Below are 15848 nucleotides of genomic sequence, written 5' to 3'. Positions count from 1 at the left end.
CAGAAGATGTAAGGCCAAATCGACAAAGACAGATCTCTCTCTGATTGAATCTGATCGTAGAGAGATCTGTTTCCTCCCCATACAGCACAGGCTGATTCCAGATCGATTACAGCATATTTCTTCTTGGGAATTGGCCTTGTTACACCACATCTGCCGCACCCCGCTCTGTCTCCCTAATGTAAAATGGGTGTGCCCCCCCGTGTGTGGTGCAGTATACTTTACCGGTCCATTGCTAGCTCCATGCTCCATCCAGCGGAGGGGAACATTTTACATTAGGGTGGACTGCACCGGGGTTACGTCAAGTTTGTTGTTGTTACTGTCGCGGACCTGTGCCAAGCAAGTCGGCCCGACTTCTTGCAGCATGTCCAACCAATTCATACAACAAATTTCAGCCTTAAATTAGTCGCATTGTCGATAGGCAATGCTCTTGGCTGCACCGATTTTAATCAGATTATTATAATCAGATCAGATAGTTCATCCGCCTCCAAGTCGCTAAATGTATGCTCATACTAAATGTTGCTTCCCCAGCAAATGATGTACCTGTGGAAGTGTCCATCAGCCCTTTTGGGTTGCCGCCTGGTAAGTACTGTATGAAATCCTGTCTCTTACAAACAGTGCATAAACTGGTGCAAGTTTCCTACAGAATGTGTGAACAACACTAACTCCTGTGCACAGAGCTGATCTTTTCCTCTGCTGCTGAGAGATCAATGCTATGTGGTCTGTCTCATCTTCGTACTTAGTAAGTAGCAAAGGATTTAGCCCTGTTTCTAAAACCCACATGTACCCCCACTGAGGGGGGCTGAAATAAGAATCCATTTTTTCTCACTTCTCTTTTAATTAACCTTTTCAAAAACACATTTAAAATGAGGGAAGGGTTAAATGCTTTATTAAACATTTAACAGAGTGGACCTGAAAAAAAAGATAACATAAGATACTGTAAAGATAACTAAGATTGCTGACCTATAGCGGAAGTCATGGCCAAAACAAAAAAAAAACAGTTAAATGGAAGCCTCATCTAGAGCTGATGCACAAGAAAGCCCACGAACAGTTTTCTCAAGACAAGCAGGGATTACTGAAACCTTGTTCTGTGGTCTTATGAGACTTAAGGCTCATACACACATCAGACCATGGTCTTTGGAAAATGAAAGATCACAGACCAATCTTACCACCCTTCATGTAGTATGAGAGCCATACTCTACACAGTCTTTTCAATGGAGCTGAACTCCCCATCAGGAAAAAAATCTTTGCAAGGTGCTGCTCACACAGATGCTGTACAGACACAAAAGATCAGTATATGCAAAAGATCCGTTCCTGCAAATTGCATTCATAGTCTATGAGATCTGCAGATCATCATACACACCTCGTTTAACTGACATTCATCTGCAGATCAGACAATCATCTGCAGATCTGAAAATCCATCCTGGTGGATCTGATCTGCAGATGAATGTCTGTTAAACAAGGTGTGTATGAGGATCTGCAGATCTCATAGACTATGAATGCATTTTGCAGGAACGGATCTTTTGCAAGGATCTTTTGCAGATACTGATCTTTTGAATGTGTACAGCATCTTTGTGAGCAGCATCTTGCAAAGATTTCTGTCTGATGGGGAGTTAAAGGAATACTATCGATGTATGCATTTATTTTGAAATGCTGTATGTTGTAGCACACATTAGGACAAGTACTAGGAGCAATTTGATTCCTCACACAGCTGTTCCTCTCAGCTGTAAAATCCTCCGTCAGTTTTGGCGTCAGTGTTTGATGGATACAAAATGTATCTAATACTGAGCTCCCAGAGGGCTAGACCATGTCTTTGAACAGGGGAGTTGCTATCAACTCTTCAGTTTATAGTTTAATTATCACCTTGCTGAAAGAATCTTGTTGATATGGTTGTAAGGGGTTAAAGATTCTAGCAATGTGTGTTTATTATCTTTGCTTCTCTTGACTGATAAAAATACTAATAATGCTAATTGTAGACAGTGGTCTGCCCCACTCAGCAGCTTGTAAAGTGGATGCAGCCTGGAGTGAATCACCTCAAGCAGGCAGCCAGTCTGAGTGTAAACACAGACTCGTGGTATAGCTAGTTATATTCCAGCAATATTCCAGCTCATTTAGTTACCTGTTACCACCTCAGATCAGCCTATTTCTCCTCATGTCTGCTGCATGCTGTGAGTGACACAGTGAAATATATTTGTGAGCTGTGTGACAGAGTAACCAAGCAGCTCAGGGTGACCCAAACTACTATGAGCTGTGTGAGAAATGAATTTTTAAGCAGGGATAGTGAGAGAGAGACCTGGGTGAATAAATAAAGTCCCCCTAGCACTAGTGGCAATGTGTACACTAATATAGAGTATTAAAAAAAAAAGTTGTTTCAATCGATAGTATTCCTTTAAGCTCCATAGAATAGACAGTGTAGGTATGGCTCTCATACTACATGAAGGGTGGTAAGATTGGTCTGTGATCTTTCATTTTCCAAAGCCCATGGTCTGATGTGTGTATGAGCCTTAAGATACCCTGATTTGGTTCAGATGTTGTGAATCGTATGTCGCAGCAACCAGGTGAGGAGTACAAGGACAAGAGTGTCTTGCATACAGCCAAGCATAGTGATGGGAGAGTCATGGTTTGGGGTTGCATAAGTGCTGCCAGCACTGGGCAGCTACAGTTCAGGAAACCATACTGTGACATACTGAAAAAGAGCCCCATTTCCTCCATTCGGGAACTGGGTTGCAAGGCAGTATTCCAATGTTGATCCCCAACACACCTCCAAGGTGACCACTGCATTGCTAAAGAAACTGAGGGTAAAAAGGCTGGACTGGCCAAGCATGTCTCCAAACATGAACCCTATTGAGCATATGTAGGGCATCCTTAAACGGAAGGTGGAGGAGCGCAAGGTTTCTAACATTCACCATCTTCATCATGCAGGAGAAGAAGATGATTCCAGAGACAACCTGTGAAGCTCTACTGAACTCCATGCCCAAGAGAGTTAAGGCAGTGCTAGAAACTAAGTGGGCAGACAAATCATTGACACTTTGGACACAATTTTGACATTCCTCACTGAGGGGTGTGCTCACTTTAGTTGCCAGCTGTTTAGATATTAATGTCGAAAGTGCTGTTTTTGTTATCAGCAAGTTTACACCATTATACTACTTTACATTGTATCAAAGTGTCATATCTTCAATGTTCAATGTAAAGAAATAATAAAATATTTACAAAAAGAGTCTCCTCACTTTTGTGACACACTGTAGCACTGCAAAAGTAATTTTTTGGATTTGTAGCTAAAAAGCCTTACTTTCACTTTTACTGGGCTGTGGTCACATGTTTCAACCTCCAGCTGCTGACTCAGAGGGATGCTAAGGGGGAAAAAAACTCAATGTCTGTTCTAGACAAAGCCCAAACGAATCGCTTTGTTTTAAGTCTTCAATAAATAAAATACAGTATGTACTGTATAAATGATACATAAAACAAATGCTGCTTACCTCAACACACCGTTCACTTTTTTTCTGTAGAACTACGCTCTCTTGCAACAACCGACTATGATCATCCTGCAGCGATACAATGCGATCCTTTGCTGCAACTAGCTGTAAATAAAAAAAGAAGTATTAAAATTGCTAAATATGGGCAGCAAAATTTCTGATTTGCAAGCAGATAAGGTGCAGGCAGACAAACATATCACTAGAATCAACATGCTAGAGCTGTAATCCAGTTGCATATCACTAGAAATTGCTTTAGTTAATTACGGCAAATTTAGTTCAATACTATACACATATAGTGCTTGGTCCAATTTACTTTAGTTTTCCTAAGTGTTCTCCTAGGTCATATTTTCACATTTTATTAATAAAATGTCTTAAGTCACCAGCAAGCAGGAAAATACTACTAATCCCCACTAACATTAAACACCTATTCCCTCCTAGCAAATCCAACCGCCCACCAAGATGTAAAAGGAATATTTCGTCCTAGCAAAGTATTTTTCTAATGTAACTCCCCACCAAATAAAACCTTCTTCTTGACATTAAAAAAGTAATCCTCTTGCCTCTCCTGGCAATCCCTAAAACACAAACAAATCCCCTCTTCCACATCCAAGTAAACCCCCTCTAACCCTAAAAGGTAAAGAAAAAAATCTGACTGCCCTTTTATAAATCCAGCAATATAAAATGTTGAGATCAGATTTTAGAACCTGAAGAACAGGGAAGTGGCGAGCTGATAACAGACTGTCACTTCTATGTAAATAGGAGATGTTGCTAATCTCCTCTTGATAAAGCACAGTGACCTATGTGATACTAGTGTGTGTGTGTGTGTGTGTGTGTATGGGGGGGCTCCAGGAGGAGTTCTCCATTCCTCTATGGCTCGTTACCGACCCCGATCTACAACAGCAGTTTTTTACCCTGGTTCAGTATTTAATTCCCATATGCACCTTATTCCACTATATAGGCTGCTCCCTGATTATGCTGTGTGGTCTTTTTTCAACCATTTATGTATTTTTTTTGCCCCACATGAATTGTTTAATGCACAAATTTTATATATATTCAGCACTTTATTTGCATTTATGAATTTTTGCACTCAGCACTTTAGTCACAATTACTGTACCCAGTTTCATTCACTTTGGAGCTCAACATTGAACTCCTAGTGATTACTCAGATTGCTGGGCTTATGAATTTGAACTTAATGTAATGGGAATTATGGCAGAGAGTTTGAGTTTTTTTTTTTATTATTTGATTAATCATGGAATCATTCTGGATATTGTTCATCATGGTATAAAGAAGATTGTTATATATTTCTGAGTGGTGCAATTTGTGTGGGTATTTTGTTCTCTGGTCATTTCTTTGTAAATAGATTAGAAAAATAACTAATTTCTGGTCTCTCAAAGGTATAGAAAATTACAAAAATGCTTTATTTTGGAAATTCGTACGTCAAAATTGCATTTCTTTGTAAATAGACCTAACAGAAAAAAACCCTGTAAAATATCAGTTTTAATTATGAATACATAATTTAAACAGTATGATTACCAAGTTTGCTACATAATGCTTAATATTCTTAAAGGGAGTCTAAAGTGAAAATAAAAAAACAGATACTCACCTAAGGAGAGGGAAGGCTCTGGTTCCTATAGAGCGTTCCCGGTTTCCTCATGGTCCCCGTGTTCCTCCACAGGCTCCCCAGTTAGCAGTTTGCTCTCGCCCGCTTTGGGTGGGCTTCAGGAGTCTTCGGAAGCACTTGGACTCCTGAAGATGGGTCAATCCGTACAGGGCATGCGCCCTCTCTCGCGCACACGCTGTACAGAGCCGTCCGTCTTCAGGAGTCCAAGTGCTTTTGAAGTCTCCCACAGTGGGAGATTTGGACAGTGAAGCCTGCGAGGGAACAAGGGGACCACAAGTACCCAGAGCCTTCCCTCTCCTTCGGCGAGTATCTATTTTTTATTTTTATTTTCACCACAGATTCACTTTAAAATAAAGGACTAAAGTGGTGAATGAAAACTGTATTAACCACTTCACCTCTAAGGATTGTTTCCCCAAATACCAGAGCATTTTTCACATTTCAGAAACTGCATCCATTCATCTGAAAATAACTATCAGTACTTGTCACACTAAAATGATCTATACATTGTTTTGTTTTGCCACAAAGTAGGCTTTCTTTGGGTGGTACTTTTTGCTAAGAATGATTTTATTCTAACTGCATTTTAATGGGAATAATGAGAAACTCAATGTTCCTCAGATTTTGGCCATTATAGTTTTAAAGCGGTATAAACCCGACATAATATTCAATAAAAACATGTTTTCCTACTTTTTATATGCCATACGGTTATCATATTTGCTTTTGTGCATAAGTATTATTATTCATTTAGAAATTATATGTTCCCAACGTACACTTTTTTTGCCCTGAGAGCGGTCTTTGCATTTTATTTATAACTGCTTTATTCATGTTCTAACGTAAGCAGAAATGCTTTCTGATTGTCTGACTTTGTTCAGCAGAGCCTGCAGTGTCAGAGAAGTGTTTACAGTGGGTTGCAAAAGTATTCGGCCTCCTTGAAGTTTTCCACATTTTGTCATATTACTGCCACAAACATGAATCAATTTTATTGGAATTCCACATGAAAGAGCAACACAAAGTGGTGTACACATGAGAAGTGGAACGAAAATCATACATTATTTCAAACATTTTTTACAAATAAATAACTGCAAAGTGGGGTGTGCATAATTATTCGGCCCCCTTTGATCTGAGTGCAGTCAGTTGCCCATAGACATTGCCTGATGAGTGCTAATCACTAAATAGAGTGCACCTGTGTGTAATCTAATGTCAGTACAAATACAGCTGCTCTGTGAGGGCCTCAGAGGTTGTCTAAGAGAATATTGGGAGCAACAACACCATGAAGTCCAAAGAACACACAAGACAGGTCAGGGATCAAGTTATTGAGAAATTTAAAGCAGGCTTAGGCTACAAAAAGATTTCCAAAGCCTTGAACATCCCACGGAGCACTGTTCAAGCAATCATTTAGAAATGGAAGGAGTATGGCACAACTGTAAACCTACCAAGACAAGGCCATCCGCCTAAACTCACAGGCCGAACAAGGAGAGCGCTGATCAGAAATGCAGTCAAGAGGCCCATGGTGACTCTGGACGAGCTGCAGAGATCTACAGCTCAGGTGGGAGACTCTGTCCATAGGACAACTATTAGTCATGCACTGTAAAAAGTTGGCCTTTATGGAAGAGTGGCAAGAAGAAAGGCATTGTTAACAGAAAACATAAGAAGTCCCGTTTGCAGTTTGCCACAAGCCATGTGGGGGACACAGCAACCATGTGGAAGAAGGTGCTCTGGTCAGATGAGACCAAAATGGAACGTTTTGGCCAAAATGCAAAACGCTATGTGTGGCGGAAAACTAACACTGCACATCACTCTGAACACACCAAATATGGTGGTGGCAGCATCATGCTCAGGGGTGTACCTCTTCAGCAGGGACAGGGAAGCTGGTCAGAGTTGATGGGAAGATGGATGGAGCCAAATACAGGGCAAACTTGGAAGAAAACCTCTTGGAGTCTGCAAAAGACTTGACTGGGGCGGAGGTTTACCTTCCAGCAGGACAATGACCCTAAACATAAAGCCAGGGCAACAATGGAATGGTTTAAAACAAAACATATCTATGTGTTAGAATGGCCCAGTCAAAGTCCAAATCTAAATCCAATCGAGAATCTGTGGCAAGATCTGAAAACTGCTGTTCACAAACGCTGTCCATCTAATCTGACTGAGCTGGAGCGGTTTTGCAAAAAAGAATGGGCAAGGATTTCAGTCTCTAGATGTGAAAAGCTGGTAGAGACATACCCTAAAAGACTGGCAGCTGTAATTGCAGCAAAAGGTGGGTCTACAAAGTATTGACTCAGGGGGCCGAATAATTACGCACACCCCACTTTGCAGTTATTTATTTGTAAAAAATGTTAGGAATCATGTATGATTTTCGATCCACTTCTCACGTGTACACCACTTTGTATTGGTCTTCCACGTGGAATTCCAATAAAATTGATTCAGGTTTGTGGCAGTAATGTGACAAAATGTGGAAAACTTCAAAGGGGCCGAATACTTTTGCAACCCACTGTATTTACATTCCTCACTTGATACAATTAAATACAAGATAACATTATCTAAAGTTCGGATGCATCCAGCTTTGCTGGCAGGGAACTTCTAAGTCCTGTGTGTAACCCTTTGAATGCTGTTCTAGTAAAAACAAAAATGCTGGCTGTATATAATATGCTGTAAATCTATTAGAGCAAAGAAGAAATGCTGGGTTTCATTCCGCTTTAAAATAAAACATTCTGCTGGGGATAAAACCCACATATTTTGTTTGCCCATTTGTCCCGGTTACTGTAACATTTAAAATAATTCCCTAGTACAATGTATGGTGCCAACATTTTATGTGGAAAAAAAAGGTGCATTTTTGCAGTTTTGCGTCCATCACTAATTACAAGCCCATAATTTGAAAAATAACAGTAATATACCCTCTTGATATACATATTAACCACTTCGTATTCCAGGGTTTTTACCCCTTAAATTCGTCACAATTTTGGCAAATCAACTGTGTCGCAATGATACAGCAATAACTTTTTATCACTTACGCCATAAAAACACATTGGTTTTTTTTTACGAACAATCGAGGCTTTCTTAAGATAATATTTGTTTCCAAGAATTATTTAATCTTATATGCATTTTATAGAAAAGAATTAGGCCTAAATGCAAAATAACACACTTTTTTAAATTGTTACACCGTGTGTAACTTTTACATGATAAGTGCCACAGTTATAAAACACCTCAGCATATATTATTTATCTTCTTCCGGTTAAAATGATACCCTACATGCCATATTTCATCAATAGTTGGGAATGTGGTGTACCGTTATCGCCAGCCTGAGCGTTTGTAGCGACTGGATCCAATCGCTATGGCGCACAGTTTGAGTACCCAAGTACTCTACAGATGCATTGCTAGACAACAGCATAGAGATGTATCTGTACAGTGCTTGGTCTTGGAACTGTCGCACTAGTGATCGCATGCGATCGCTATGGGTCGCAGCCATTAGGTGTCCACTAATGTTGGGGCTAAGGATAGGTAACCCAAGGGGTTAATTAGTTAGATAGGAGTTGATACTTTGCTTGGGGGGGTTGTGAACACTTTATTGTTTAATAGTGATACTGTCGCTTTACAGCTTTTTTCCCCAACAGTTTAACTTTTTTTTTTCTATTAAAGGGATACTTAAAGGGAACCAGAGATGAACGTTACAAAATAAACATATCAGTCGATAGCTTGTAAAGAATAAATGCTCTACCTGATAATTTCGCCGCTCTGGTGTGCCTTTTTTAGTGTTTTTTATCCATTATTGCTCCAGGAAAAATCAAATATGGCCGCCGGCTCATATCCCTTCTGCTTTCGGGTTATAAGTTGTTCTGGATGTGCTGTCTAGGCTATATGAGAAAGGCTGCTATCTAGGCTATATGAGAAAGGCTGCTGCAGCCTTTCATCTGTGTGCTTTCATTTTGGTATGATGTGCAGCTGCCTGTAGGAAGTCTCTCTCATAGGACTGAAACTGCAGTCATCATCAGTATCTATGCAAACAGAGAGCACACAGATCATATTGCATATTGCTCTGAAAACTTGTCTGTTTCAGAGCTTCTCTCTCAGCAGGAGCAGCCCCTCCCATGTCATCACAGCTCTCAGTATGCAAAGCAGGAAATCTGAGCCAGGAGGTGGCAGGCTTGGGCTTGAAAAGACTCCACAGAAGAGTGACTCAGCTATAATGATACCAGGTCAAACCTAGTCTGAGCCAGTCAGGGATTCTTATCACAGCTGCTAATAGACTAATTAAGCAGATAAGAATGAAACTAAAAGCAGGGTAGGTGTTTACTGTCATGTTCCCACTGATAAATGTAATAAAATACATGAGGGTGCTTCATCTCTGGTTCTCTTTAAGTCTATTTCCTTTTAAACGTTATCCCTTTAACAATGAATGAGATCTATTAGCAACAGTCATTGACATTCAAATGAGTGCACGAGCACGTGGGAACGGCGGGAGTGCGCACGTGCATGCGCGGGACAACACGTGCACAAGCACGGTGGTGATTAAACATGCAGGATGTGAATTTCACGTTCTGGAATGCACAGGAGGGCTAATTCCTGAAATCTTAACTGGTTAAAAAAGGTCAATCCCTAAGGCAACTATTTGTTGTTGTTTTTTGTCCTTTTTTATGCAAAAGTTTTATTTGGTAACTATGGGAAACTGGGGGAGGTAAGGGGTTATTTTTAAATGTATGTGTAGGACTTTTTATTAAACTAAATGTAAGTAGGTGTAATTTTACTATTTGGCCACAAGATGTCCTCACACATTATTTCCTGTTAGTGTACCATCAGTATGCCAACAGGAAATAATGCGTGGCTGTGTTATTTTGGTATTTACAATGACCGCAGAAATCTTATTGATGCCGGTGATCACTGACACAGGGACTTAGATTAAGGGACAACTGTAGCAAGAGTGATATGGAGGCTGACATATTTATTTCCTTTTAAACGATATCGGTTGCCTGGCAGCACTGCTGATCAATTTGGCTGCAGTAGCGTCTGAATAATACCAGGAACACGCATGCAGGAACACACATGCTAAACCAGTCAGATCTGACAATAATGTCAGAAACACCTGATCTGCTGCATGGTTGTTTAGGGTCTTTGGCTAAAAGTATTAGAGGCAGAGGATCAGCAGGGCAGCCAGGCAACTAGTATTGTGTAAAAGGAAATTAATATGCCAGCCAATATGGCAGCCATATCCCTCTCACTTCAGTTGTCCTTTAATTAATGGGAACTACGTTCATCTCCCCTAACTATCGTCAACAAGAGTGGGTAGTGGCAAGGCACGATTATCTATGTCCCGGGGAAGGGTACGTGGTTAAAGAGATATATGGGTTTTGTTTTAGAAAATATAAATTGAAATATGAACTTCTATAATATTATTACAATTATTTCTGCAATTGATTAGGGATTATTGGAATATTGTATACATTTATATATCCTGACTGAAATTTTGCTTTTCAATAGCAGATAACTATTATTCATGTGTAGTTACCGCACTTACCGTATATACCCGCAAGCAAGCCGACCCGCATATAAGCCGACCCCCCAACTTTTTCCTGAAAACCCAGGAAAAAATGATTGACCCTTATATAAGCCGGGGGTAGGAAATGCTGGCCGTGTGATCCCCCCCAGTGTGTCCCAGTATAGTTAGTATAGTGCCCAGTATGGGTAGGTAGTGCCCAGTATAGCTAGTGAAGTGCCCAGTATAGCTAGTATAGTGCCCAGTATAGCTAGTATAGTGCCCAGTATAGTGCCCAGTACAGCAAGTAAAGTGCCCAGTATAGCTAGTAAAGTGCTTAGTATAGCTAATATAGTACCCAGTATAGCTAGTATAGTGCCCTAGTATAGTGCTCAGTATAGGTAGGTAGTGCTCAGTATAGCTAGTATAGTGCCCCAGTATAGCTAGTATAGTGCTCGGTATAGCTAGTATAGTGCCCAGTATAGCTAGCATAGTGCCCAGTATAGCTAGCATAGTGCCCAGTATAGCTAGTATAGTGCCCAGTATAGCTAGTATAGTGCCCAGTATAGCTAGTATAGTGCCCAAGTATAGCTAGTATAGTGCCCAGTTTAGCTAGTATAGTGCCCAAGTATAGCTAGTATAGTGCCCAGTTTAGCTAGTATAGTAGTATAGCTAGTATAGTGCCCAAGTATAGCTAGTATAGTGCCCAGTATAGCTAGTATAGTGCTCAGTATAGCTAGTATAGTGCTCGGTATAGCTAGTATAGTGCACAGTATAGGTAGTATAGTGCTCAGTATAGCTAGTATAGTGCCCAAGTATAGCTAGTATAGTGCACAGTATAGGTAGTATAGTGCTCGGTATAGGTAGATAGTGCCCACCCCCACGGCCGCCGCTGCTATTAGCTTACCCTGCGGCTTCCAATAGTCCCCTCTCCGTCTCCCGGGGCATGTAAATAATTCACAGCAGCTCGCTCCACGGCGGCTGCTGCGTGATGACAGAGGAAGCTGTAGGCAGAGCGGCTTCCTGTAACGGCGATGTGTTAGTGAGTCATGTTGGTCGTATATCGGGGGGATATACGACCAACGTGACTCGCAAGCAAGCAGATCCCCCAACTTTTGGCCCACTTTTGGGGAGTCAAAAATTCGGCTTGCTTGCGAGTATATACGGTATTTATGCGTAAAAGGAAACTCCCCCCCCCCCCCCCCCCCCACAAAAGTTTGCATTTCCCTTATTGATGTTACACTACACATTCTATTTTTATCACCTGGCTCCACCTTCTACCCACCACATTGAAAAAAAAAACATTCAGAAGAGAACATGGGAGTAAATGATGATCGTTAGAGTTTACATTTCCACCAAGTAGCAGTTTTATACTAAATATTTAGACTTCCAAGGTGGTAGTTTCAGCACTAAATCACTGACAGGTGAAGTAAAATCATTGATTATCTCACAATTCTCAGGGGGTGGGATATATTAATCAGCGAATAAACAGTAAGTACTTCAAGGTAATATGCTGGAAGTAGTAAAATAAGCAAGCCTAAAGACCTGAGTGATACTGACAAAAGCTGCACTGTTGGGAAACGGTGGGTCTTGTGGCATGCTTTAGGTATGCAGTGGTTAGTAACTACCAAAACTGGTCCAAGGATGGAACATAAGCAAAATGGCAACCCAGGCAAACATGTCCAAGGCACAATGATGTGAGTGGTAAGGTTTATACCGCAAGTTCAATCCTAGAGAGAAGCTACTGTAACTACTACCACTTCACTGTATTTGTAAAACAGAATGTGCCAAGAACAGCATAGGGAGCAATGAGCAGGAGAAACTATTTACCAACCTCCTCACTGATCTTGGCATTTGTTTTCTCCAGCATCTCAATCTTTGATTGAAGATCACCAACTGTACAACTAGAGCACAAAGTATCACACATCAACATTCACAAAACTATTCTGTTTGTACTTTTTAGTTATTGGTTCTCATTACTTATCTGAGGAAGAATATCAGGAAAACAAAAAGACAAAAAACCCCCACAATGTCCCTTTGTGACACACAGTATAAATATAGGCTCTTCTTACGCAGAGCACACTCTAAATGGAGGGTGAACTGAGAAAGGGGAATCTAAAGGAGGAGAGAAAGATCTCTCATGGGTGTCTGATATTGAAATTATGCAGACTTGACAATTTTTCTGCAAAGATTTACAGGGATAGTCAAACACTGGCACAGTAGTAAATCTAGCCAGTACAGAAGCTGCCAGGTAGATGCAAGCTGAAACAATGCTTTCCGGCACCCTTCCAACATGCACTCTGCATGGGGAGCCCACACTTAGTAAATCACCCAACCACCCAATTTACATCCAAGATTTGGGCGTAAAAAATTGGCTAATCCACGGTGATATACAGGGCCATATCCTATTCTAGGTGATAAGTAGCTTGCAGATGCGAGCTACTTATCACCTTGCCATCGCGCGAAGATTACCGGCAAATCCTACTGCCCATTTCCTTCGCACGATGGACTATCGTTAGGGAGCATTACTCAGGCGAAAGCCTGAGCGATGCACCCTTTTACCGGTCGATGGGGAGCGAGGTCACTGTAATTACTGGGCGCATAGAAGCCCGGGCAAAGCATCTATAAATCTGCAGTTAGGGCTCCCCATTGGTCCACTGTCTGAGCCAAAACTGGCAGCAAATTCAAAGATACTTTGCCCAGGCTCCTATGCGCACAGTAATTACAGTGACATACAATGTAATTAGGCAACAGAACGTGCGTCGAGAGGCGTTGGGTGATTAGCGAGCAGTATGTATATTTACAGGGGTGCCGCGGCTTTCAAGATGTGCAGCGACCCGACGGGGAGCTCAGATGCTGCGGCGATGACATGCGTTAGCTGGTTTAGACCAGCTCTTTGCAGGTCTAAGCTAACGCGTTGCTTCCTGGAGACATGAAAAGGGTAATTGAATACCGTGTAAAGAACTCGTTGGGCGATTATTGAGTTATTTTCCGTCTGGGGGAGTTTTAAGTTTAATAGGATTAGGCGATGCCCCATCGCCTAAATTAAGAACTCGCCAGCACTTAGCGCTTTCGAGTTCAGCAATAGGATATGGCCCACAGTATACAGTACTGTAAATCATCATAATACATCATTAGTAATCAAGATTACTGACAGAATCTGTTTTAATTAAATACCAGCAGCAATAATTCCTACCTCAGGTGTCTGTTTAATTCTTCAACGTAGTGTTTTTGGTCCAGGACATTTGACAATTCATCTACTCTGTGAAAAAAAAAATCTGGTTAAATACATTTATGTATATCAGGTTAGGTGTTTGCTATTCCATCGCTATAGCTTTTGACATAGATGTGCAAAATAAAATAAATCATAATTAACCAGTACAAATTAGAATTTATAAAACTATGCAAAAATTGGCAGGCATGGATGGGCAAGAGTGAGTGTTTCACTTGGGCAAGGGTGGGTTGTGTTAAAAGTACCTACGTACGTCTCTGCGCAATTCGTTTGGATCTAAAAATAAGCTTGATATGTATGAAGTAAAAAAAAGCCCCATCTGGCAAGTTATTTTTAGAAATCGTGCTTCTGCAGAATTAACTTTGCAAATACATTCTGAAAATTTTCAAGGAAAAAAAAATGTAAAATAGGTTATTATTGACAAAAGTTAACTATACTATGGATGTTCAATGAAATGCATGTAGTTCTGTAATTTTGTACATAAATTTGTGCAACTTAAGAATGGACCAGTCAAATTCCATCTTGGCAGAATCTGACTGGTCTATTTTCAAACTGCATACATTTGTCTAATACTCTATCAATTTGGAATTAATTGCATCTTGTTATACATTTTATTCATTATGCTACTTTTGTCACTGTAATTACCAATTCTGTACTTTGTACCAATTCTGTATTTTGTATATTGGTGCATACCGTCTGTATTATGTACCCCATGTTTGTGTCTTAATTTGTACAGCGCGGCGGAATATGTTGGCGCTTTATAAATCAATAGTTATAATCTTGTTGACCATCCCTAATCCCTATTAAATTCCAAAGTATTGAAGCTTCTCTGAGCTCTATAATGCCTTTGTCGGAGCATACTAGGACAACAACTTTATACACTTAGGCCTTATAAAAATGCTGGTTATTTAAAGGTTCCAATCAATGGTACAATCCCGCGGCAGAACGATTATTTATCCAATATCGCTGCCGTAATCTCTTAATCACGCCCTTTAACAACCGAATTCCCACTAATGGATTCAATCAGATTAATTTAGATCGATCTGTTTTTCGGATTGATTCCATTGATTTAATGGAATCAGTTAGCAGGAATTTGGCCATTAATGGTCACAAATGATCATTTCTGATCGATTACCGTAGTGATTGGGAACGACTGATCAGCAGTGGGATTGTACTGTTAAAAGGCACCTTTAAACTTCTTCACATACATGATTTTAAACTGCTTCAAAATGCCTCAGATTTGGTAATGGTTTTGAAGCATTTTGAGGTTTTTTTGATGCTTGGAAAATTTTCAACAGCATTTTTTCGAATACCACACACTTCCTCTACATTTTTAACATTGCCCTGCTGTAGACAAATGCAAAAATATTTTCACGCTTAAAAAAAAAAAAAAAAAAAGAAGAGAGTCGAGAGCCCAATATGGTGCAGTATTGTCAGGTAAAATGAAGAGTTCAATACAATTTTATGTGTATATATACTCACAAACACGGGTTACCCATAGGCAACCACTTTAAATGCAGGTGGGGAGCATTAGAATCTGACCCCACTCAGGTTAAGAAGTCGCTCTCTGTAGATAGTAGATGGGGATGCACCCCTTCACCCAGGGTGGACTAGAAGATCAGCACAAACTCGGTATTCAGAGGCGCCAGAGTAGAGTAAAACGTTTTAAAAACCGCTTAAAATCAGAGGGGGATGTTAGGGTGGACTTACCTCCCGCTTACAAAAAAAGAAAACTCACTCGAGTCTCGATAAAACTGAATTGACAAATTTATTCAACTCCACAAATATGACGCGTTTCGCGGGCGTGACCCCGCTTCCTCAGGCAAAAATGGGAGCACAACTCAGTGGGTCAAGCAATAGGTTTGAGCGCCTCTGTAGGGTGCTCAAACCTATTGCTTGACCCACTGAATTGTGCTCCCATTTTTGCCTGAGGAAGCGGGGTCACGCCCGCGAAACACGTCGTATTTGTGCAGTTGAATAAATTAAGTCAATTCCGTTTTATCGAGACTCGAGTGAGTTTTCTTTTTTGTAAGAGGGAGGTAAGTCCACCCTAACATACCCCTCTGC

The 15848-nt window shown here is 40.6% G+C and overlaps 1 protein-coding gene across 1 annotated transcript in view; it reads right to left on the bottom strand.

Annotated features, from left to right (window-relative positions):
* LOC137561625 (RUN and FYVE domain-containing protein 1-like) overlaps positions 1-15848 on the bottom strand; it is a 109059-nt gene that overhangs the window by 42517 nt on the left and 50694 nt on the right. Inside the window, exons 7-9 of the mRNA XM_068272937.1 lie at positions 13746-13811; positions 12384-12453; positions 3474-3575 (exon numbers count right to left, since the gene is read on the bottom strand). Coding sequence (XP_068129038.1) covers positions 3474-3575; positions 12384-12453; positions 13746-13811 — 238 coding nt within the window. The remainder of the gene's footprint in view (positions 1-3473; positions 3576-12383; positions 12454-13745; positions 13812-15848) is intronic.

The sequence above is a fragment of the Hyperolius riggenbachi genome, chromosome 3, assembly GCF_040937935.1.
Source record: "Hyperolius riggenbachi isolate aHypRig1 chromosome 3, aHypRig1.pri, whole genome shotgun sequence".
NCBI lineage: Eukaryota > Metazoa > Chordata > Amphibia > Anura > Hyperoliidae > Hyperolius > Hyperolius riggenbachi.
Note: the sequence above shows the minus strand (reverse complement) of the source record. Positions and strands in the feature narration are given on the sequence as shown.